General features: G+C 44.0%; 1 protein-coding gene across 1 annotated transcript in view; it reads left to right on the top strand.

Moving 5' to 3' along the window:
* MAML2 (mastermind like transcriptional coactivator 2) overlaps positions 1 to 23,344 on the top strand; it is a 211,209-nt gene extending 187,865 nt beyond the window's left edge. Inside the window, exons 3-5 of the mRNA XM_053935768.1 lie at positions 10,023 to 10,226; positions 12,661 to 12,772; positions 18,588 to 23,344. Coding sequence (XP_053791743.1) covers positions 10,023 to 10,226; positions 12,661 to 12,772; positions 18,588 to 19,570 — 1,299 coding nt within the window. The 3' untranslated portion in view covers positions 19,571 to 23,344. The remainder of the gene's footprint in view (positions 1 to 10,022; positions 10,227 to 12,660; positions 12,773 to 18,587) is intronic.
* Positions 23,345 to 23,960: the final 616 nt, after the last annotated feature.

Below are 23,960 nucleotides of genomic sequence, written 5' to 3'. Positions count from 1 at the left end.
GTCTAACTCTGTTACCCCTCCAAGAAAAAGAATCTTAGTACCATAAAATTGAGTTGGAAGGTACCTTTAAAGATCATCTAGTCCAACTCTCCTGCAATAGGCAGGGACACCTTCCACTAGGCCTTGTTGCTCAGAGTGTCGTCCAACCTGATGGTTAACATTTCCAGGGCTGGGGCATTCACAGCTTCCCTGGGGAACCTGTTCCAGTGATTCACCAATCTCATAAAAAAATTTCTTCATTATATCTAGACTGAATCTGCACTCTTTTCGTTTAAAACTAGAAGTGCGAATAGAGATTGCCAGTGAAGACTGGGGCAAAAGGTTGCTGAGTATCTCATAATCCATTCTTACCAGTTTGCCAGTCATGTTCATTGAGGGGATAAAGATTTCCTTATCTTTCCTTTTCTAGCTCACATAGCTGTAAAAGCCTTTCTTGTTACTCTTTGCATCCCTTGCCAAGTTCAGCTCCAGCCACACTTGCCTTCCTGACCCCATCCCTACACAGCTGAGAACCATTCCTGTACTTTTCCTGGGATCCTTGTTCTTGCTTCTACTACCTGTGCAGTTCTTTCTTGCCCTTTAATTTGACCAGCAGATCCTGACTTATCCATGTTGGTCTCTCACGTCCCTTTCCTGACTTCTTATATCTGGAGACTGAGAGCTCTTGAAAGCCTTCTTAAAGATCTGCCAACTCTGTTGTGCTCCCTTGTCCCTGAGGGTAGTTTATCATGGGGTTCTATTGACTAACCCTTTAAATGGATGGAATTTTGCTTTCCTAAAATTCAGGGTCCTGACTTTACTCTTTGCCTGACCCAGAGAAGTATTTGGAACTGCTGGGTTACCTGAGAAAACCACACTGCTTCCTACATCTTGAGATCATAATGAAAAATCAGTCAAATTCCAGGAGTGCTTTTTAGGAAACCTAGTATTTTCACATTTTAATGAAACTGCTGTTGGCACAGAAAGATGAGGGATAGGTAGATTTGTCAAACCCTCAGGGTGCTGCAGCCACTGGCACCATTTTATCACACTCATCAAGACTGTGAGGGGATGACAGGAGCTTAGGTTTATGTCAATTCCTGCAAATTAACTCCCATCAAATTAAGTTGTTTTGTGACAAAAACAGTTCTTGTTATAAAAGAAGGAGAGGGAAGACCATAGTTGGGGTTGTGTGATAAGGACTCATTTAAAATTGTGTAAATGGGCAGTCAAAGCTGCCCTGTTAAACTATGTGTTGTGCACTTGCACCAGTGCCATGGACTGTCCCAGTTGGAAACCATTTGGTTTCATCCCACTCCCTGCTTCTGTGCCCAGTGACACTTGGCTACCAGCCCTAGATGCTGATTTTGGTTAGCAGCCGTCATTGTCCTGGGACAGGTAACTGGGAACAAAGAGATCCAGTTCTACCTGAGGCATGTCACTCCTGCAGCTTCAATCATTGCAGGGAGACACAGGTCAAGGCCATTTTTCACACATTGCTTTTCAGTGTTGGCCATTGTCTGCCATCAGAGTTTGGAACTGTTGGTGTTAGAAAGCTGATCCCAGGAGGCTCCAGTTTAAGGATGCTCATGTTCTTGCTGTGTATTCCCAGCAGGAGAGCTTTGATCTTAGTATGTGTCTGACAGTCATGTCACCCATGTTGTGCTCATTTGAATTGAAGTGTTTGGCCCCAATGATGTGGTTTTTCTGTTGTTGTTATTGTTCTGTGTGTTTAATTATTTTTTCCTTCTTCATTAAATATTTTGTTCAGGTTGCCTGCTCACTTCTCCTGCAGAAAAATTGGCATTTATGGTATTTGCTTTGCTTTTTTTATTTCTTGAGGAAAATTTCCATATTATACCATCATTTTTTTCTCTCTTTCTTTTTTTTTGGTGCTTGTTAATTAGAAGTGACACACATTTGTTTAAACTACAGACAATTAATAGGGAGGGTGAATCATATATGACATACCTCATTCACTTGGCTCCATGGAATCCCAGCCCGGGTCTCCACAGCAGCCTCTGGAGCACGCCTCCCTGTACAGTGCCCACATACCCTTTGGTTTACTGTGACTGTCAGAGTCACTGCCAGGGGGAAACATGAGGATAAGGCAAGATGCCAAGAAAGATACACTATATATAAGCCTGCTACTAGTGTCTTTCTTAGTGATGTTTTGTAAACTGAACGTTGAAATAGAAATGTATGTATGAGAGAGTCACCTATTACTGAATTTACCCAGTGCTTCCCCTTGCAATACTCTTGTTTCAATTGATTATGGCTTTCTAAGTGGGCTGAAATTTTCTGTATTGACCTCAGGCTAGCTAATTTTTGTGAAAGATAATAAACATATGGCAGTGAGACAAGAACACTTATTAGATGAATAAGGTATACATATATACACAGATAATATATACTCATAGTAAAGATACAGATGGATAATCACAAGTGTCTAATTCAACCAGTTTCGGAAGTTTTCACTGCCTCAGCTGGAAATTACTACTCCTTAGTGGAAGCACAGAGCCTGCAAGTATGCACGTACCTTGTCCTGTAGTACTAGGCAAAACAGGTCCCCTCACACCAACCCTTGTTCCAGTTGGAGGAGGGGCAGTTTCTTAAACCTCCCTCATTTGGTTTCCTGCAATTGTGTGATGATAAACTAAAGGGCTTGGCTTGTTGTAGTATAGATTAGTGTAGTGTAGAAATTGCATATTGCAGCCATTGCAAATTGTAATGCTGAAGTAGAACAAATCATTATGTGTTTGGTTTTGTCCAAAACCAGATAGGAGTATTCATCATTCGTGCTTATTGGCAAACTTATTTCAGAATAAGAGCTCATGAGGCATTCAAAAACAGAGCTCCATACAGAGCGCAGGGTAGCCTCTGCACAAGTACATCAGTGGAGGCTCTCTACTGGTCTCTCTGAACCAGGTATTTTGTCCAAAAATGTAAGATGAGGTCACTGCAAGCCAAGAGTGCCACTGTGCCCCTGTGGCTGGATGGAGATCTGGGAGGAAATTCTAGCCCCGTTGAAGTCAGCTGGAGTTTTGCCATTGACTTTGATGGAGCCAACATTCCTCTTCTGATGCAGACATTTCACAATAACCTCTTCTGTTGAACTTTCAACACGTGCATGTTATTTTCATTACAAATAAACAAAATATTTCTAAAATGCACACCTTCATATATACAGTATGCCAGAAGATGACATTAAAAGTTCATCATGGTGCACATGGTAAAATACTAATAATCCATCCTTGATGTATCTGGGAAAAATTCTGACATGAATAAATCTCCTTTAGGTCATTTTGCCTGAATATACAGCAATCAAATTTACAGCTGAGGGTTTATTATTTTTGCAGAATGCACATGCATTCCAAATTTGCCGTGCTCAGAAATTGAGACAAGACATTCATCTGTGTGCTTGGCTTTGGGAAAAGACATCCCTGTGTGTCCGGACATGGGCCCTGGTATAGAGCAGACAGGAAATCTGCCAGACTGCCTCGGCAGGAGTCTGCCTTCAACACGTGCAGCAAGGAACAAGAAATGTCTTAATGATTAATCACTGTCAACCTTTGTTCTCATTAAAGACTTGATTGTCAGACGAGGCTGGTAATGAGGCGCTGTTCCTGGGTCTGTTGCTATGTGATTGTGCAAGGGCTGAATCTGAGCCTTACACCCTGCAAGATGCAGCTCCCACTTGGCCCAAGTTAAGGAGTTGGGGTTGGGAACATTGTTCTAAGAGTGCCTGCTAGTGGCTATGGGGCTGTGCAGCTCTCTGGCAGAGGATTATGGCAGGGGTACAAATAAATCTGAAAATACTTTCACAAGGATCTTGGCTATAAGCAGCTTCCCTGTTGGTGTTGAACAGGCAAAGTGCTGTAATAGCTTTCTATTAAGAATTGCACAAATAATTAACTATCTGTCAAAGTAAGGATTGGTTCCTTTCAGGGATTTACTCACTCATTTTTAAGTTTGAGATTGTGCACAGTGTTACCTATTTCTGAAAATAGTTCTGGGGTGCACTTAAATTTCAATGTGCAAAAAAATGTATTTTTTAAAAGCCTGAACTCCCTGGATCTTCCAGTGAGAGCTGCAGCAGTTGGGTTTGCTGCAATACTTATTCCTATGCATGCTGAGTACCTGCTGCATCACTTGATGTCCAAACATATTACTCCAATGGGTGACTTACACCATGAGGATGCAGAAATCAGGTGTGTGCTCCCTACCATCAGGAGCGGTTCCACTTTCAGTGTCTGAAGGGATTAGTCCGCATTTCTTGTTCGGGCTCCACCATTCAGTTTGCTGAATGGTGCATTTGCTTCTTTTCCCTGGTTGGATGAAGGCAGAAGTCTTTCTGGCAGACAGCCTGGGCTTGTGAAATTGCAATGCTAGTGTCCATGTTTCCTTGTGTATGTGCCTTGGAAACATGGTTGGGCCTGAAATTTTTGTCCTGAGAGCTCAGATGTTCTCAGGAGAAAAACACAAGGAGATAGTCCCATGTGGCTGAGCCAGCTTCTTATAAACACCACAAAATTACTGAAAGGAACTATTTTGCAGCCTTCACCCAGCTGTATCTCTGGATATTAGACACAGCAAAACCAGCTCTTGGGATCTTACAATATTCAGGTTTTTCAAATGCTGTCCATACATATAAAAGTGATCTTCCTGGGATGCATAAAAACATTCTCTGACAGATATTAGGGGAAATTCAGCTTATGATAGTATCTTCCACCTGGTTAATTTGAGAGGCTTTTAGGTCACTCTATACAACACCCTTAGAAAGTCATCCACTTTTGCTTGACAAATCATAGGGTGTTCACACTCACTCTTCCAGCCATCTTACTCCAGTGTGACTAGAAGCATCCAAGATGAGGAGTGTAAGGGAATGTTCCTATCATCTAATCTGGGTTCCTAGCTCAGTTGTCTAAATTAAACATCTGAAGCCTAATTATACAGCCCCATCTCCCGGTATAGTGAAGGGACAGCTGCAGCAGACAGTTTAGAGAGAATCTGCTCTAAGTTTTTTGTTAGAGGCCTAAACTGAGGAGACTCACTTTTATGTTGTGTATTCCAGACATGAAAAAAGGTTGAATGAGTTTGCATTGCTCAGGAAGATACTGTTTTTCACTTCCATCAAGCTGGACTAGCAGTAAGGCAAGGGAGAATCTGCTTGGCTGTGTCTCTCCCCAGTCTGTCTTGTTTCCTTATAGACAGATCATATCCTCAGCCGTTGCAGATGAGTTTAACCTCAGGAACTTCTTGGTGCTCTCACAGTGTCATAGAAAGCAGCACTCTGCACTCCAGTCAAGAGTGGGAGTTATTCCTAAAAATATGAAAACTCTAGCTTTTTCACTAGAGCTGAAAGAGTTCTTACTTGACAGACACTCTGCTGTGGTCCTGATGGAGTTTAATTTTCTTTTCTGAGGCAATGACACAAGCAGGCAGTCCTTGGAGTTCAGACAACCATGAAAAGCCCAGTATTTAGCAAAAAGGGGTGTATCTGCTTCCATTAGATGCAGCAAAAGGAGGTGGCTCAGAAGAGGGCTGGTAGGTACTAAGACTGGCTGTTCAGCAAAGCACCCTGTGCTCAGCTTCCTAAAGATGCATGAGTCAGACCAGCTCTTCTCAATAAGCCCAAGTGCTTGGCCCAGCAGCTGCAGGAGAGCCTCAGTTTGTGCCTGTGGAAAGGAGCATGCCAGCTGGGGCTGTGGAGGCTCGCATCAGGGGCTCACAGTGATCTGGGCTTTGCTATCAGCCTTGCACTACTCTGAAACAGTGCAGGACATGGTTGAACCATTCCCCTTCTCCTCCTCCTCATCCTTCTCCTCTCCCTCTTCCTCCTTCTCCTTTTCAAAGTGCTCAGTTGTCCAGGGTGGTTTGCAGTCAAACCAGAAAGCCTCTGAGAAGCTCACAGTGTGGGGACAGCCACTGATCACTTGGAGAAGCCCACAGAGGAGCCTTTTCCTTCACCATCCTCACTCTAAACCTGCAGTAAAGAGCTGTACAAGCCCATGATGCCAATTAACACAAACTGCTTATGGGTGAGGACATCCTTTGCACATCCTTTCCCCTGGAAGCAGCTTTTTGTAAGGCAGGCATCTGTCACTGAGTAGACTTCCATAAATGGATCTGAAGAATTTTGCTTTCTTCTTTTAATTCTTTGTTTCTTTAAGCCAGAACTGATGCAAAAGAAGAGCAAAAGTCAGAGCTGTCACTCCCGATCTGATGCAGGGCACAGAATGAGTTGCCCCACAGAGGAACAGAAAGATGGAAAGATTCCCCATCTCCTTTTGAGGGAAAAAATCTGCAAGAAGCAGAAGCTCATCTTGTGGCACAGATGTCAGGGCTCCTGGCTGGGAAGAAAACAGCCTCTGCGGGCATTGTGGTTTCATACAAAATTGACCATTGTTTCTCTTCTGTCCCATCAAAATTATTCATCAATTCAAAGCATTTCCAGGAGAAAGAGGGGAAAGGTTTGCACATCCTTTTCCAGCCAGCTGTCCTTAAACCACTTCTGAACTAAGAATGCAGAGACATAAGCTTGCAAAAGGCTTTCAGAGCTCATGACAAGCTTTGTAGGGAAAGAGGAGAGGAGAGGAGAGGAGAGGAGAGGAGAGGAGAGGAGAGGAGAGGAGAGGACAGGACAGGACAGGACAGGACAGGACAGGACAGGACAGGACAAATCAGCTGCAGCAGGGGTAGTGAAAGGCAAACTCGGTCTTCAATGCTTTGTTTTACTGCTCATTTAAACATTTGAATGTAATGTTCTTTGTGATGCTTATGAATAAAACTGCAGTTGTGCTACCAGCTCTGAGGAGCTCTCACTGTCTACTTTTCTGCATCTCATAGGTTTTATATGTCACTGTAACATCAGATAATGTGGTGCAACACATCTGCTTTGTATGTCGAGCATCACCATGCTGAAGCTTCAGCTCTGGCAGTGCAGATGGAGTTTTGTGGTGGTTGGTGAACACTAACCCAGCCCTAGCTGGCACCAGGATGGGCCTAAAAGGACTGTAGGTCATTTGCAGGGCTGGAAGAACATGGAACATGCATGAGTGATGCCAACAAGTGGGGCAGAAACTGGGGGTAAACCCAGGTGGACATTTGTACCTGTTGGAGGTGTGATGCTTCCAGCCTGTCCCTGACACCTGGCTGGCTGCAGGGATGTGCTCCCCATCATGTTCCCTCCTTGGAGACCAAGGGGACAGGTTACCTTCCTCATGCAGGGAAACAATGTGGTGACACCGTGCAGGCAAGCACTCGGGGCTCCCCAGCTGCAAGGATGCTGGGCTGCCTCTGCAGCCGGCTGGGCAGGGGTGCCCCTGAGCACGGGGACAGGCATGTCCCACTCCAGATTTTCTTTGGTCAGGGCTTTTTAAAGTTAAACCACATGAACTGCAGCATGGGAACCCAGGAATGACATTAAAAACCAGCAGCTCTAGATGTGTGGAGTTGTAGTAAAGCTGCTGCAGTAAAGCTGGGCTTAGAGCAGGATGAAACAGTTTAACAAAGCAGGGTAACTCCATCCAAACCTGCCCTTCCTCTCAGGGATGTCAGAAGGTGCACTTTGTCCTGCCCAGGGGCAGAGCCCCACATCCCTGACAGCAATGTAGCCTTTCTGCTGTCTGATTTGCAGCAATGGGAGCACAGGGTGAGAGCAAGGCTCGATAGCACTGGTTCATGAAGGGTCAAACTGCTGTGCTGCTAGTCTCCTGATTTATTAGGAAACTGCTCTTCCTTCTCCTATTGCACAGGGAAGATCAGCAGGCAGGAGAAGTAACACATCGTAGATTCATAGGATCACACTGACATTTCATGAACAGCAGAGAAAGGACCAAATGCAAAAAACCCCAACCTGGCTCCAAGCTGATGATTTACACTGTTTTCTCAGGGTCTGTTTGCCAAGCAGCTGGTGTTTTGTGCCAATGGCTATTACAGAAGAGCTTTCTTTGATAGATACTGTGAATGAACACTACACAGTTTATCTTAAAACAAAATCCTCCCCACTGCTTATATGGGCTGGTAGGGAATGAGAGAAAGAAAAACTTAGGCTTTGTTGGTTTTTTTACGTAGGACTGAAAGCACATTCTGGGGAGCCTGCACTATCTGTGCAAAAACACAACAGATGAATTCTATTAATGGATGGAACATGTGGCTGGGTTCAAGCTAGAGTTGTCATTTGAATATAGAAGTCAAAGCCAATTTATTGTAACATATTTTTCTTTTCAAAATATTTTAGGAAAGACAAAAAAGTTTGCGCAACAACTTGGCAAGCAGGTCTGTTGAGAGGAGGTATTTTCTATCTTGCAGCTAACATAAGGGCTGAAAAATGTGGCAGTGCCGAGCAATCCTAGATTCCTTCTGGAACTGAAAGAAAGTGTGCAGGATATAATTGTGTAAGAGCCCAATAAATTTGAAGGGTGGGTTTGTAACACTGCCTTGGGGGCTGCAGGTGGCTCCAGAAGAAAGTCAAGGTTTTTATTTCAGTAACAGTCTTTGAATACTTTATCTAACTAGCTACGCACTCATGTGGCCCCATCTAGAAGCCACTGAGTTATTTTAAAAAAGAAATACCCATAACAATCATTGTGCATCTTCCATGCCAGATGGTAAAAAGATAAGTGGGATTAGTCTGTACTGAGTCTGTGTGTTACTGGGGAGGGGAGGGATGCAAAAGCTAAGGCACAGGAATGAGCTTTCCTGGAGTTTCCAAAGTGCTAAACATCAGTGCTCCATGGTCTTCAGGACATGGGTAGGCTAGCAATCCTTGTTTCAGTGTTGGTCAGTCTGTATTTGCCTAAATGCCCCGGGGGACAATGGCCATGGAGCAGAGCTTTACTAGGATAGTAGCCCAGATCCTGGCTCTACACCTCGGTATTGAGAGAATCACTGTGCAACAGGGAGCATCAGACTCCTGCTGTGGGGTCTTGTGTTGCAAGGCAAAAATGCTGCTGCCTCTTAAGTTATACAGAGTTATGTGGTTGGTTCTTATGGTGAATTGCAGCCAAATGGGGTCAGAGAATGGATGTGTCTCTTGACTGTTGTGACCTCTTCAGTGTATCCCATTTTCTTTGTAGCTGTGTGGCTAAGAAATACGTGGGTATCAAGTGATCCAACATAGGCTGAATATTTTAGTGTGTGTCCTGAGAAAGCTACATTTGGTTAAGTCCCAAGTACTAAGCACTGCTAGAGCAAGTAGGCAAAAAACACATTGTTGCCAAGGGGAATAATGGCCAAGGGAGAAGAAGCAGCATACTGTCATTCCATGTACATTCTCATCTTGTATGAGCATGGTTTGAGTTCTCATGTACCTTCCCCACTGCCCTCTAAGATGACTTTTTGCCATCCCTTCATTATGGAGCTGCACACTGGGAAGAGGAAGCAGATCAAGATCCCTCACAAAGACCAGAGAGACCCTAAAACACTCTTCAAGGTCCTTCCTAGTTACACATTTATTTTATTGAGGAAGTTTATACACTCTAAGCCTATTTAAGCGTGTTACTAATGGGATTCAATTAGCAGTCTCTCAGAGATTGCTCTTGTCAGGGAGATGACGGGACAAATGAAAGCAGCACCATTCACCCCACTGTGAAGTATTAACTTCCCACCTCTGTATTTTCTAAGAATAGATGCCACTTCTACCAATAAGTCTGCAGCTTTTCGCTGCTGTTCACCAGATGGTAGGGACCAGCAGACGCCGAGTTTGTTCCCTTGTGGTCAAACAAACTGATGTACAGCCCGATGCACGTTCCCTGAAAGATCCCCAGGACAGCTCTGTTACTTCTGTTAATGTTTCCCAAGCTCCTGGTACAATATTGAGGTTTTCCACTGGAACCACCTGTCACATTTTCAGAGTCTTTCCTGAGGGATGAAGTTACTTAATCATCTTCTTACTTTGTCATAGCCTTTGTATCGGTCACTTGTCCTGAGAGTCTGTGGGCTGTGTCCTGAGCTTCAGCTAATTACATGAAAAGGATTATTTTCTTTTCTTGATGCTTGTTATTATTTTCATCCTTCACGAGCCTTTTCTTCTGTTTCAGGAACAGCACTCTGTGGTAGGCCAGGGAGCTGGCTCCACTCCAAGCTCCAGTTCTTGCTCAAATCCAAACACTGGAAGTGGTTACATGAACTCATCCCAGCAATCATTGTTGAATCAGCAGCTGATGGAAAAGAAACAGGCTCTGCAACGGCAAATGATGGAGCAAAAACAACTCCTTCTACAGCAGCAGATGTTGGCAGAAGCTGTAAGTTTACTAATTTCTTATTTTACATGGAAAATATTGTCATAAAAACAAGAGAAAAGAAAGCTAAGACAGGGAGAAGAAAGCCCCCTAAAACTTCAAGGTGGTTTTGGCAATGCCTAGAACCTCAAGAGTGCGCCTTGTATTTTTCAGCACTTTTCTAAGCCTTTTTGAAACCTTCTTCAATCTGTATGAAACAAGTTTCCAAGCTACTGCAGTTTCATTACAAGAACGGTCCAAGCATATGCTTGGCTTTGAGGCATATGAATATTGTCCATAGTTTTCTTTGCAAGATAAACCAAGGTGCACTGCTACGCTACTTTCACCTCAGAGGAAAGTTTACTTCCAGGATCTGTCACCAAGTCAGCACAGTGTAAAATGCCTGTGTGTAAACAAGGATCAGGTGCCTTGATTTTGGGGTTCAACACAAGTTTGTTCATGTGCTTCACAAGTTTGTTTGTGCTTCACTGGGATCGCATATGAGTCCTATTTTCTGTGGTTTTATTCTTGCATTTCTAGGTATCTGTAGCCAGTTCTCTGTCCTTTGGTATCTGAGAAACTGAGTTTCTGGTCATTTTAGGAGACATGGGGGATTCTATAGAGGAAATATTTCTTGACTTTTCGATTCATGCAGAAGAAAAAAGAAGTTCAAAGTCAGCTCTCTGTGCTGCAGTTTTCTGTCAGAAGTTTTAGCAGAGCAAAAACTTAATTGCTCAAATATCTTCTCTTAAACAAAAATGGAAATTTAATCAGCTTGGCTTTGCTTTTGTATTTTGTGCACAGAAATACACATAAAGTTTGCCTACAATTTTTACATCAATTGTGGGGATTTCATGGGAGTCTGTCTTCCTCACAAGGATTCAAGTTGAGTAGGATATAAAAACAAACCTTACAAATCTTAATCAGAGCCCTCCCTCCCAACATGAATTGTGGAAATGCCCTAAATAACACAAGAAGGGGTCTCCTCCCAGTGTTTTTAAGTGCTCCTGGGAGAAGAAAATTGTCATTGCAGGCCCCCAGCCAGGTAATAATTGGCATTGACTCCATGATTCTCAGAAGGCTGATCAATCACTTTATTATACTATACTTAGGAAGAAACCCATCGCACTCACAGACAGTCACAATACAGATGGACCCAACTGGTCCTTCAATCTAAACACCATCACCACTGACCAATTAAGAAATCACCCTTTGGTAAACAAATCTCCATAACACATTCCACACATTCACAACAACAGGTGCAGCAAGTGAAGATAAGAATTGTTTACCATTCTTTTCTCTGATCTTCTCACAGCCTTTTCCAGGACAATGCCTGGGAAAGTTGTGCCTGCTCTCTGTGGCCAGAGAGCTGCTGCCACAGAAAATACAGATTTTTCACTAGAAAGTCCATATGCATGTTGTTTTCAGGCAGATTATCCCCAAATTACTCCAATGGACTTGCATCATCAGCCAGGGCCTGACTTTTTCACACTGACAAGCTGATTTTTCATTCTGGCAGTTGAGCCCAAAACCTGTGCACATTGCAGAAGAGGTGTGATGCTGTCCCAGCAGCTGTCCAATAAAGGCACATGTGTACCAAACTCACAATTTTCTGCCATGGGGGCATTTATTCCAAGGAACCACGTCTCATGGGTGAGCAGTAGCACTCTGGAGGCATTAATCCACAGTGATGGTGATGAGAGATTTGGCATTGATTCTGGTGCCTGCTCTTTCCAGATCTTTATGAGCACAGGGCAGTTAGTCAGATTTCCATTCAAGGATTTGGATTTTTATCTTCCTCTCACCAGAGACATGTCCCTGCAAGCTCAAAACAACAACAAAAAAAAAAAAAACAAACTCCCCAGCTAATATATTTTTCTTGCAATGTTTCCTTGCTGTCCTTGCCCCAGTTCTTGTACTCCGAATGTAAGAGGAAAGTCAGCACCTCGAGCTGTACATGTACAGGGAAGCACAGGGCATTGTTGAGTGGCATGGAAACAGCCAACCCAGCACCATCCTTGCTAAACCATGTATCCTGCTGGCATCCCTACTGAGGAGACCTGGGGGGAGAAAAAGCAAGGATTTTTCTGGGTTTTGTGGTCACCCCTCTAGTGTAGGAAGGCAGAGTGAGGGAGGGAAGGGCATGGCTGTGGATGGAGATGACAAGCTGAAATTGGAATACACTTTGTACTGCAGTGCAGACATGGACATTGTTCTCAGAGGCTGAGAGGAAAGTTGAACCAGGCTCAAACACAATGCAACCAGCAAAAAGATTTCCATGTAGACTTCAATAGGTGATGGCACAGTTTCACAAGTGACTGTCCTGTGGACCAGACAGACTGAAAGGAAGAAATACTTCAGTTTTTTACCTACTGAGAAAAGAAAGAGATTGGCAAAACACAGAACCAGGAAAGCATAAAGAAAAGCAAATTAATGTACTTCTACTCTAATCCTCTAGGAGAAAATAACTCCACAAGACCAGCTGAACAGACACTTGACAAGACCACCACCAGATTATAAAGACCAAAGAAGGAATGTGGTCAACATGCAACAAGCAAACCAATATCCTGGTAAGTATCCATGGGTTCAATGCAACTCCCCTTCCCTTCCCTTCCCTTCCCTTCCCTTCCCTTCCCTTCCCTTCCCTTCCCTTCCCTTCCCTTCCCTTCCCTTCCCTTCCCTTCCCTTCCCTTCCCTTCCCTTCCCTTCCCTTCCCTTCCCTTCCCTTCCCTTCCCTTCCCTTCCCTTCCTTCCCTTCCCTTCCCTTCCCTTCCCTTCCCTTCCCTTCCCTTCCCTTCCCTTCCCTTCCCTTCCCTTCCCTTCCCTTCCCTTCCCTTCCCTTCCCTTCCCTTCCCTTCCCAAAAGCCACCTGTAAGAGCCGTGTATGCATGGGATGACTGGGGCATGATTTTCTGGATATCTGCTTCCATCACTGCAGAGGCAGTCAGGGGTGGCTGCTGCCCTCGTGTGCTATTTACCTCACTGTCCTGCACCACTGAGAAGTGCTGGTGTATGATCTGGTGCTTTATCCAGGCTGATACTGCCTCCCTCAGACTTAGGGAAGGAGGAGTTGGCACCCCTCCCATTAGCACTATCTGGGGCAGATGTGCACCCAAATACCTGATGCAGAGGTGTCCTCTTGACTATGCAATCTCACTGTGTTCAGATGCTTCTTTCACATATATGCTGCATCTTGGCTCAGAGACTGACATGAGAACCATCCCTCCCTTCAAATGGCAGTTCATGTACAGTGTGAGGACCCTCATAGGATTTTTAAGTACCCCACATGGCACCATCATGGGTGGTACTTTTGGTCTGTTTAATAGGCTGTGGTTGTGGCCTTAGTGCTGCTCTACAAGCAGCATTTCAACAGATCAGTCAAACAGTAGATAAAAAGCCCTTGCTTTCTGCCAGAACTGCCCAGGCCAGGAAATGCCCAACACTTCAGGATTAGTCCTTCGCTTCAGCTCTTGTGCCCTGGCCTCCTGGGAGAATCTAGTTTTTGAAGCACAGGATTATTTGTTTGGCTTTTCATACTGTTCACCTTGCTGATTGGCTGAAGGCCACTCAGAGAGCAAAGGCAGAGTAAGGAAAAAATGCTGAGGAGAGAGGAGGTGGGGGAAATGCAGCAGATGGGACCAAAGGATGTTTTCTATAGTGCAAAAGTGTCTGTGCATGTAAGTATAAAAAGAATTCTTTGCCTTCTAGTATATTTTTGTATGCAACATGCTAAAGAAAAAGAAGAGGGTGGGTTTGGTTTTTTTTTCCCATAATTGTTGGCTCTGCAGATTCAGCTAGTGATTTGAGTCTTTCCTTCCTAGCTGTCCTTTGTAGCACAACTTTTTCAGCTTCTATTATGATTTTAATGAGCTCTGGAGTGCAGCTTACTCACATGCCACCCCTCTGCCCAGTCTGCTGGCTATGTGGGATGCCCAGCCCAGCTCTGTAGGGATGGGCCAGGTTGGGCTGCTCAAGCATCATTCATGCACTCCTTTGCTCTGCTTACAATTTCTAGCAGTGATAAGCTTGCTGCAACCTGGAAACTGCTGCTGGAAACTGCTGCTTTCTAATGGACCTGGGTGTTCATCTTCTCCAGTAAACTGGCTCAAGTGTAATAGCCCACAGTGAGGGTTCTGCTTGCTAGCTTGGTACCTCCTGTACTTCCAAAATAAATGCTTTGGCAACCCCAGCATTTTGCTGAGGAATCTTGTGATTTGCTGTATTGTTTAATGGTTTGTTCCTGGAACCAGATGATTAACTGAGACTCTTGGCTTTTACTTAAAAACAATCCATTTCTAGCCTGAGAGAGAAAATGGAAGCGAGTGCAGCCACATGTGTGAAAGGCGCCAAAGTGAGTAGATCACCATTGTTATGTGGCGGCTCCTGTTGTTAATCTGATGGACTCTTTGCCAATCTTGTGGTATTTGGAGTCCCATCTCCTCAGTTTGAAACATGTGGGAATGGCAGCACTTGTCCATTCAAATCTCAAGTCCCTGCTGAGTGAGCCCCAGGAGGACAGCAGCCTTTCAGGCAAGCCTGGGAGAAAGGGGCTGTGCTGGGAGCTTCCAGCAAAGCTACCAGAGGGAGCGATTAGGAAACTCTTGCATAAGGGAGTAACAGTAGGGAAACTGTTCCATTTTTCTGGGAATAGCTTTGCTCAGATCAGGGAAGAAGAAACAAAAAGCTGAATAAAATTGCACAGGCTGGAGAAGCTTGGTTGAGTATTTTATTTCTCTATACTTTTCCCCACAGTGACATGCCATGGCAAGAAACCCCAAGAAAGGAGCAGGTGAATGGGGTAGGGAAGCTGTTTCTCCAAACTGCCATAGCCTGGGGTGCCCAGCTGCTTTACACAGTGCTTCTGAGGAAGGCATTTCTTCCCATCTGTAAAAAATAAGAATGGAAAATACTTGCGTTAAAAATAAAAGCATAAAAATAGCAAAACAAAGAAAGATGAAGCTTTGTCTTTTGGCAACAAGTACAACCCCTTCCCAAACACTTGTGTTCTTTAAAAAGTGTAGTATTTGCAGGGGCAGTGTGATGGTAGCCCTGGGGTCTCCTCAACAGCTGGCAGGGTCACCGCAGGAGGGGCTTCATCCCAGTGGCAATGAAGTGACTCTACAAACTTGTAGTTCAGGTGGAGGGAGAGAACCATCTCTTGAAATGCCACTGAATTCTGTACCATTCCTCCTCTTTAATATGGCCTTATGGGAGCAAAAAATCCATCCCTATCATCCCTGAAAAAAAATGACAGGATCACAGAAAGGTTTGGGTTGGAAGGGACCTTAAAGATCATCTAGTTCCAAACCTTCTGCCATGGGCAGGGACACCTGTCACTAAACCAGGTTATTCAGAGTGCCACCTAACCTGGCCTTGAATACTTTCAGGGATGGGACATTCACAACTCTTTCACTTTCAGTCCAGTGCTTCACCACCCTTGAGTAAATTTCTTCCCTATGTCTAATCTAAACCTATTCTCTGTCAATTTAAAGTCATTCCCCCTTGTCCTGTCACTGCATATCCTAGTAAAAAGTCCCTTTTTCTCTCTCTCTCTTGTAGCCACCTTCAGGTACTGGAAAGTACTAGATCACCTCAGAGCCTTCTCTTCTCCCACCTTAACAACCCCAACTCTCTCAGCCTCTCTTCATAGGAGATGTTACAGTCATTCCAAAAACACACAGTTTAGCAGCAAAGCCAAAGATGGGGCTAATCATGTGGTTGCCAACTGAGCACTGATTGTGGGGATGTGGTTGTCCCTGTTGGGCTGAAACCAGGTGGACTCCCCATAACATATCCTGTCCCAGGGGCTGCCCAGCTCAGGGACTGAATTTAGGTGCTTAAGTTAGAACAATACAATTCTTAGGATAATTGGAGCTTGTTTGTGGAACAGGCTGCCTGGATAGGGGGAGCTTCTTAATTTAGGTATCTATGTTTATATTGATTTGAAACAAGCACTCTAGTTGTGGAGTCACACTCAGTGTTAATAATAATTTGGGAAGAGTTATTTTTTTAAGTCCTTAAGGGGAAAAAATACATCTTTTGCATCCATTACTAAATGGAAATAGCATATGTATAAAAATAATGCAGAAAAAGCAGAAATATACAATTTTTTTCTTTGGTTCCAGTCTGTGGGAGCTGAACATCATTATGGTGAAATTTTAACAGGAGCAGTATAATAAACAGATGTTCCTAAACATAAACTTTTTAAATATGTATGCCCATCATTTGTCTAAAAGAATTTTAAAAGAATTGGCTAAGAGGTTCTCCAAATTCTTAGTGTCACCTTTTATTTAGTCTTGAAATACCAAGGGAGACTGCTAATGCCATGGTAAAAATTAAAAGTCTAAGTAGGTAATAGCAGCCCTAGTAGCCTAATGCAGAGTTCAGCAAAACTACTGGGGAGCAGATACAGCCCAAATAAAGAATTTCAGAAGGGGAAGATGTAATTAATTTCAAGCAACATGAGCTAATGTTAGAAGAATCTTTCCAGACTTACATGGTATCTCTTTCAATGAAACCACAACTTAGAGGCAATAGTTGTTCAGGTTATGTCCCTTAAAGCATCTGATTTCTTACTGCCTATTTTGGTTAAGAAACCTGAGTGACACAAAATTAACATATCTCAAAGGAAATGGCTGACAGGTCTCCAGGTATCACTCACTGTAAGCAGGCTGTGTGATTGAAACTGGATAGGCAAACATTGTTTGAGATGATGCTGAACTGGAAAAATAGAGCTTACTTTACATCCACATTGGAGATGTGCAAAAGTTATTACTGTGACAAGCTATGATATACAGCTCTGAAATCAAACATCAAAAACTGTCAAGTTCTGAAAGGAGCTGCAAAGGACCAAAGGACTGGAAAACATGCCACACTCTGAGACTGAAGTATTTGGAGAATGCTGCAAGCATGACAGTCTTGAAACACTGTGTAGTAGGAAAGAATTTATGATGGACCAACTAATAAAATTAGTCACACAGACCAATATATAAGATTTGGTGATGAAGCCAAAGTTAGTCAAATTCCATCTGGTTTTGCCATATGTACGAAGGATCAAACCAAGGCAGTGTCTCATGCCCAACAATTGCTATTAGTTGCACCCTATGAAATAGCAGATCTCCTTGTTCCTCCTCTGGGAAAGGCTCAGAGAATTCCTGAAATGCAGTGGTACCTTGGTAGCAAGCTCATTTGACAGCTTTTCTCACACTTTGGGGGCCACCCAAAGAGGTGTGAGAATTTAGCTTCTACTGTGCCACGTGGCACAGATTTCCTCAGCTGACCCACACATTGTGTGAAGAAACATCTCCTTTCATTTGCCTTGAACCTGACTTTTTCAAGCTGTGCTTCTTGTAGGGTTTGTATTGGAAGCAACAGTAGCAAAGGGAATTACACTATGGAGCAGCTGATTGTGTGCAGAGAGGGTTCTCCACAGTGCCATCTACACTGGCTGTGTGTAAAAAGTGGTTGGCCTTTTTTAACCAGTCTCTCAGGGATTAATTCAGTCTTGCACTGCATAAGCACTCAGACTTCATGGTATAAATGACCTACTGTGGCCTCAAACTAGAGGCTGTGTAGCCAAAGAAGTGAGTTTGTGTTGAGGTTTGGCAGCTGAAGGCAAGAAAATCCTTTCTTCTTGTCATCCATTGGCAGATGTTAAGTACAGGAAAATCCTCCATAAGACAGAATCAGCCAGGAGTGATAAATTCGTGCCAACTCATAACTTGTTATTTTCTGATGCACAAAAGGGGATGTTCAGGTGCAGCAAGTGCTGGCACATCATGTGTGGTTCCCTCACTGGGAAGTCTGTTTCTGCAGGGGCAAATAGCTGGGAAAAGAGTTCAGAAAGAGCATGTGTGGGGGTCACCAGGCACAGCACCGAGTCATGTCCTCATGCCTGCTTGGCCACCATGTGGCAGGACAGGCACGTCACAGACTGGACTGAGCTCCTGTCCCAGCAAATGGCTGCAAATGTGTGAGATGCAGTAGAGTTCTTGATCTCTGATCACATAGAGAGGCTTTGTCCTGTCTGATGTGTCTAGTGCTTCTGTAAAGGAAGGCAAGAAAGTCTTCTCTCCTGCCCAGTGGTTCTGTCTGTCCTTCCCTGTTCCAATATTTCTCTTACAGTGAACACCAGTCTTGACTCATGTGCTCTCCTCTGAAGGGATGGAAAGCCCACAGGTAGATTAGTATAGACCAAAGCACCCTTTGGATGAGAGGCATCTTCAAGGCCTTGAGCAAGTTCATATAAGTCCTCTTAAGAGCAAAGTGTCTTCTTCAAGAAACTCTGCTCATAGAAAACTAGATTTTTGAGCTGTTGGTATTTGAATGACACCACATATTCATGCACCCACGCTTGTTGTAACACTTCTGTTTTCTTCCTTCCAGGTGGTTCACCAGCTGTGAGCATGAGCTCCAACAACATGTCCTTATCCAACCCAATTTCAACTCATAGCATTATGCCCCAGAGCTCCAGCCTCATGTCCACCCCTGCTGGAACCCGAATGCCTTCCGTCCCTGCTGCTCGGAGTATGGGCTGCTACGGGAACCTTCCTTGCAACCAACCAAGCACATACAATGTGACTTCAGGAATGAACCAAATGCAGCCACACAGAAACCAAAATCAAGTTCTGCCCAGCCAGAATAACCCCATGGTGTCTCGACAGCAAACCATGACACAGGGGAACAACGGGGCAGCTTTTGGGACGGGGTCAGTGGTCAACTCTCAGCAAATAAGGCCAAGCTTGACCCATGGAGCGACAGGTATCCCTGCTCAACGGCCGGCCAATGTGATGATCACGGCTACTGCCAATGCCCAGAATTGGGCCCCACAGGAGGCTGCAGTGAAGCAGCAGGATGCACTGAAACCTGCAGGGGTCCGTTTCCCTACCGGCACTCCATATCCTAACCAGTCTTTGCAGCGCAATGTAGGCAACCAGCATTTTCCTCAGCGTGCATTGGCACCTCCTAACCAGTTAACGGCGGCAGTCCAAATGAGGCCCCCTCTAAACCAAATGCACCAGACTCTAAATGGACAATCTGCTGGCTCACTACGAGGGCTCAGCATAAGACCCAATCAGCTGAGAGGACAGACTGTGCCTACCTTGAATCAGCCAGGAACAAGTATGACACCGCCGTCATCTCTGCCGTCAACAGGTTTCACAAGTACCAACCAAACCTCCCGGGCTTACCAAGGAAGTGACCATGGTAATGACCTAGCGTTTGACTTTCTGAACCAGCAAGGTGACAGTATAGGACCTGCGCTCAACAGTGACTCGGATTTTATAGATTCTTTACTGAAAACAGAACCTGGTAATGATGACTGGATGAAAGACATCAACCTTGATGAAATTTTAGGGAACCACTCCTAAGTGACAGATGAAGGGAGCCAGATGAAGAGGCAGCAAGGACATTAGCTTTCTCTTTAGATGCCAACAACCTGCTTCATTAATTTACACTCCAGTAAATGGGCTGTCCTTTAAAATACAACATAGAGCAACTGCCCTGTTTGAAGAGTAGCTCTAGGAACAAAACTGAAGTGACAGTGTTAGTGATATTCCTGCCTGCCACAAAGGAGTGAAAGCATGTGAAGGGTCTGTTCCCCACACCTATGCCCAGCCGATTGTAAACTCATTGGTTCTTCTCAGAGGGGCTCCGGGAAAAAAACGTGTTCATCTTCCCACACATGGAAGCACCAGACAGTGGTATGGGCTGTGGAATATAATTTCTCTGAGTGCAAGTAAGACCCCAAGTGGTCCACAGCTCTTCAGTCATCATGTTCACAGCCCTTAACTTCCTTGGGACTGCTCAGCCCTGACAGCATCAAGGCCCTGTGTAAATCTCATGGCATTACAAAAACTGTTTACTTCTGCACAGTACAAACTTACACTTGCTTTCCCAATGATTTTGTTATAAACCCTGTACCTTTTGTAGCACACAGCAGGGTAAGTAGTCTCATCCAAGGGAAGAAGGAAACAGATCATCCACCGTGTTACTCACTGTGCTCTAGCATTTGTGTTCTCCCTTTTGTCAGTGTTTGCAGTGAGTATTAGAGGATGCTGCTGTTCTGCCAGCAGCACAGTCATTCTGGGCATTGAGGGAAACATGAGATGAACTACTACCAAAGCTCAGGATCCTCACTTTGCCACCTTGCCCTTCCCCAGGAACTCCAGTGGCTTAATAGAAACTTGAGTGAGAAGGGTGCTCATGATTTGTCCCTGACTACTCTCTCAGTCCAGCTTAGAGGAGGGCAAATACCTAAAGTGGCTCAGCTAAGCCACTGTCCTTGTTTTCATCTCAAATCATGGCAAGTATCAATCAGGTAGTTCAGCCTGATCTTCTCTCAAACAGGTTTAGCCCAGACAAAATGCCATCATCTACCTGCCTGGGGGGAAGCTGCCATTTTGATTGCACAGCATTTTGCTTCCATCTTGTTTTCTTCTTCGCCATGTGGAGGGAGTTGAAAGAGTTCTGGTGATGGCCCAGGTCCCCACAGCCTCTCTCTGGAGTACAAGAGGCTCTGCCCCTGAAACTAGCATGCACATCAATTATAACTCACAGCGGGAGGCTCCATCAGCCACATCTGTGCTTGTACATGAAAAAGTTCTGGGGATTATTTCTGGGCACTGGACTCAATCATCTGTTCTGGGTTTGGGGATGGACAAGCTAATATTGCCCTGAGCAATTTCTGTGTATCACTAGGAAGATATACTGGGGCAAGGACCATTCCCATGAGCAGTTTGCAGCCACCTTGCCTTGAAGGCTCTCAGAACAGAGCAGTCTGTCCCACAGAGCATCCAGGCTGTCCCACACCTGCCAGGAAATAGTCTTGACTATATTAAAATTTTTGCTATAGATTTGGTCAGTAATGGCATCAGAAGGATATGCTATGTCACTATAAAACAGCTGCACAGTGATTCAGACAGCATTCATGGATGAGACCTGGAAATTCAAATGAAAATGCTGTTCTTTCAAATGATGCAGTGCAATGTGTTTCACAGCCTCCTCTGAATTAGCTAAAACTAGATGTGGCAAAGGAATACAATGCCTACGTTCCCATGCTTTGGTGCTAAGAGGCATTGCTCAGCCCGTGCAAGTGCTTTATTCATCCTTGTTAGTGGCAGTGGGATGAGTAGACTATTTGACAATAGCCTCGGCACTTATCTGACCTACTTCTTGTGAGAGGATTTAATAAGGCTTTTCCAGTTATTTCACCCTGTCATTTCAAATGGGCACAATTTTTCAGGATGTTTCAAGAAGCATTGTCGCACAAACGAGAACCAGCACCTGCACAAAAGGTGTAACATGGGCATTTAGTTAGATATGCCAGTTGAGACTGTTCATTCCCAGAGAAATAAGAGGAACAAGAAAGCCTGCTGAAGAGTCCCTTCTGCCAACCCAGCTAGTGATCATTGCACACCTCTGCATTGTGTAATGGTGACTCAGCTGCCCAGAAAGCTCCCTCTTCTCCCCAGTTTTGGTTGGGGTGCATGCAGTCTCTTGGATATGTCAGTACAAGTTTTGCCAAGTGTTTGAAGAGCTTTTCAGCTCAGTCCACGGGGGTCCCACCTAAGCTTGGAGAGATACAGATGTGATATAACAAATGTGTCCCATGTAAATCATGCAAAACTAGACTGAAGTAGTAGCTGCACGAGTTTGAAGTGAAAGGAAGATTGGCTTCTCTGCCTCACACACTCCCTGTCTATGAGCAGGTCAAGAGTGAGTGTCAGTGCACGGGTAGGAACAGACAACTGCGATGGATGGCACTGAGGCCATGGCTGAGTTAGTATCACCATGAGCAATGGGCATTGTAGTCTGGTAACTTCAACTACCCTCACATGCCAATGAAAAAGCCACCACTGGTTTCTGTATTAGGGCCAGACTGATTTCCAGTTTTTCCATCATTTCCTCAAATGATGTAAAAAAAATGTTCAGCTGAGGAGCTGGTCCCAAGGAGTCAGGAGTTGGACCCAATGATTTTTGTGGCTCCCTTCCAACTCAGGATATTCTACGATTCTATGGTTCTATGATATCATGCAGTGGTGGACTCAATGCTGAATGTTGTCCTGTTGGCCTCAGCCTGGAGTGTGAAAGACCCTGGGCTGTGAGTGCCATCCCTGGAAGCAAAATTACATCCTGTCTTGAGTAAATTCAAAAAAGGTAGAGGCCATTTCCAGTCCTGTATATATTTGCCTGATGCATTTGAAATGCGAGCTTTTGAAAGACTCTTGCAACCAAAACTTGAATTCAGTATCTTTTCTTCAGAACACTTGCATCTGAATGGAGCTAGTATATTTTTTTTCCTTTGTTTGCAATGGCTAAGTGCACTACCCCTAAAGTCTATTTTTCATCACTGACTGGGCACTCTTCACAGTATTGGGTTGTAAATATAAAGAACTATTTGTTTTGTAAACTTTTGTAAAAACAGCAACGAAAAGTAATAATATTTTGCTAGGAATAATAAAAATCATATTATTTGGGTTATATTTATACATATGTGAAATAAATATACTATCAAAAAGTTGTATTTTATACAAAAAGTCAACTGTTACCTTTTGTATTCTATATACAAAGTTTTGTATGATATGATTGTTTATTTTTATCTGCAGATTTCAACTTTGGTTTTGGGGGAGGGCAGAACGGGATCATGGTTAAATAGCTGGGTCTGACCCCAAGCTCACTGAAACCAATGGAGTTTTTCCATTGCCTTCACAGGGCTTTGAATCAAGCCTTTAAATCACCTTCAGATATGTTTCACATCTGAAGCTCTCTGGAAACCTCAATATGAAAACATTCCAGGTTTCAAATTTTTTCCCCAAAAAAGGCTTTTATTATTATAATTATTGTTATTATTGTTATTTCAGCTGTTGGGAGGCAGGTGGGATCTATGTAACTGTCATGTCCTTGTTGCATGTATGTCTGCTTTATATTTTCCCCATATTATAAACCAGTGTTTCTCTATACAGACTGAAAAGAAAAGTTGCTGTACAGAAATGTTTGTGTTTATGCATTTTTACATGTGGCTGTATATACCTCCTAGTACTATGCAGTGACACTTATTTGACTCCATTTATTTTTCACCTAAACATGAATAGTATGTTTTTCAGTAGCTATCAAAACTCTGCCAAGTAAATCAATCAAAATTATCCCAAGTGTCTCTTTTCTTACTATGAATTTTATATTGAATGTCTCTTTAGTCAACTGCTCATTCATCTGAGTAAATTAAAATTTTGATATTTTAGGAGTGGGGGGGTGATAAAAAAGAACATCTGGCAGCTTCCAGGAGCTCAGCCTGCCTCTTTGCCAGAGAGCTGTGACATTTTCTTACTGACTGAAGACATACCAGAAAGGGTAACAAATAATGGTCAACAAAAAATGCTATTTTAGCTCCTGGTGAATGGGTTGATAGAATCTTCTAGCAGAGCAATTAGCTCTGAGATTCTGTAAAAATTGAAGCTGAGAACTGTGTACCCCCAAGAGTCAGTTACCCCAAGACGGCTGGCTAGGTCCCCAAGCCCGTGCCCTGCCCCGGATCATACTCTGGAGACATTTGCCCCACTCCACTCACTATCAGAGACTCCTAATGAGAAGCCAGAAATCAGACAACTGGCTTCTCCTTTCCTCCTTGCCTCCTTCACATTACACCTCGTTCTAGCCTAAGGAGATTCCAGCCTATAGAGATTCCAGCATGTACAACATCACGTTGGGTTGTGGGATGTTTCACACAAGCATTCATCCCTACCAGGCTATTTTTAGAAGGTC

The sequence above is a fragment of the Vidua chalybeata genome, chromosome 2 (genome assembly GCF_026979565.1).
Source record: "Vidua chalybeata isolate OUT-0048 chromosome 2, bVidCha1 merged haplotype, whole genome shotgun sequence".
Lineage (NCBI taxonomy): Eukaryota > Metazoa > Chordata > Aves > Passeriformes > Viduidae > Vidua > Vidua chalybeata.
The sequence above is the reverse complement of the archived record's forward strand: the minus strand, read 5'-3'. Positions and strand labels throughout refer to the sequence as shown.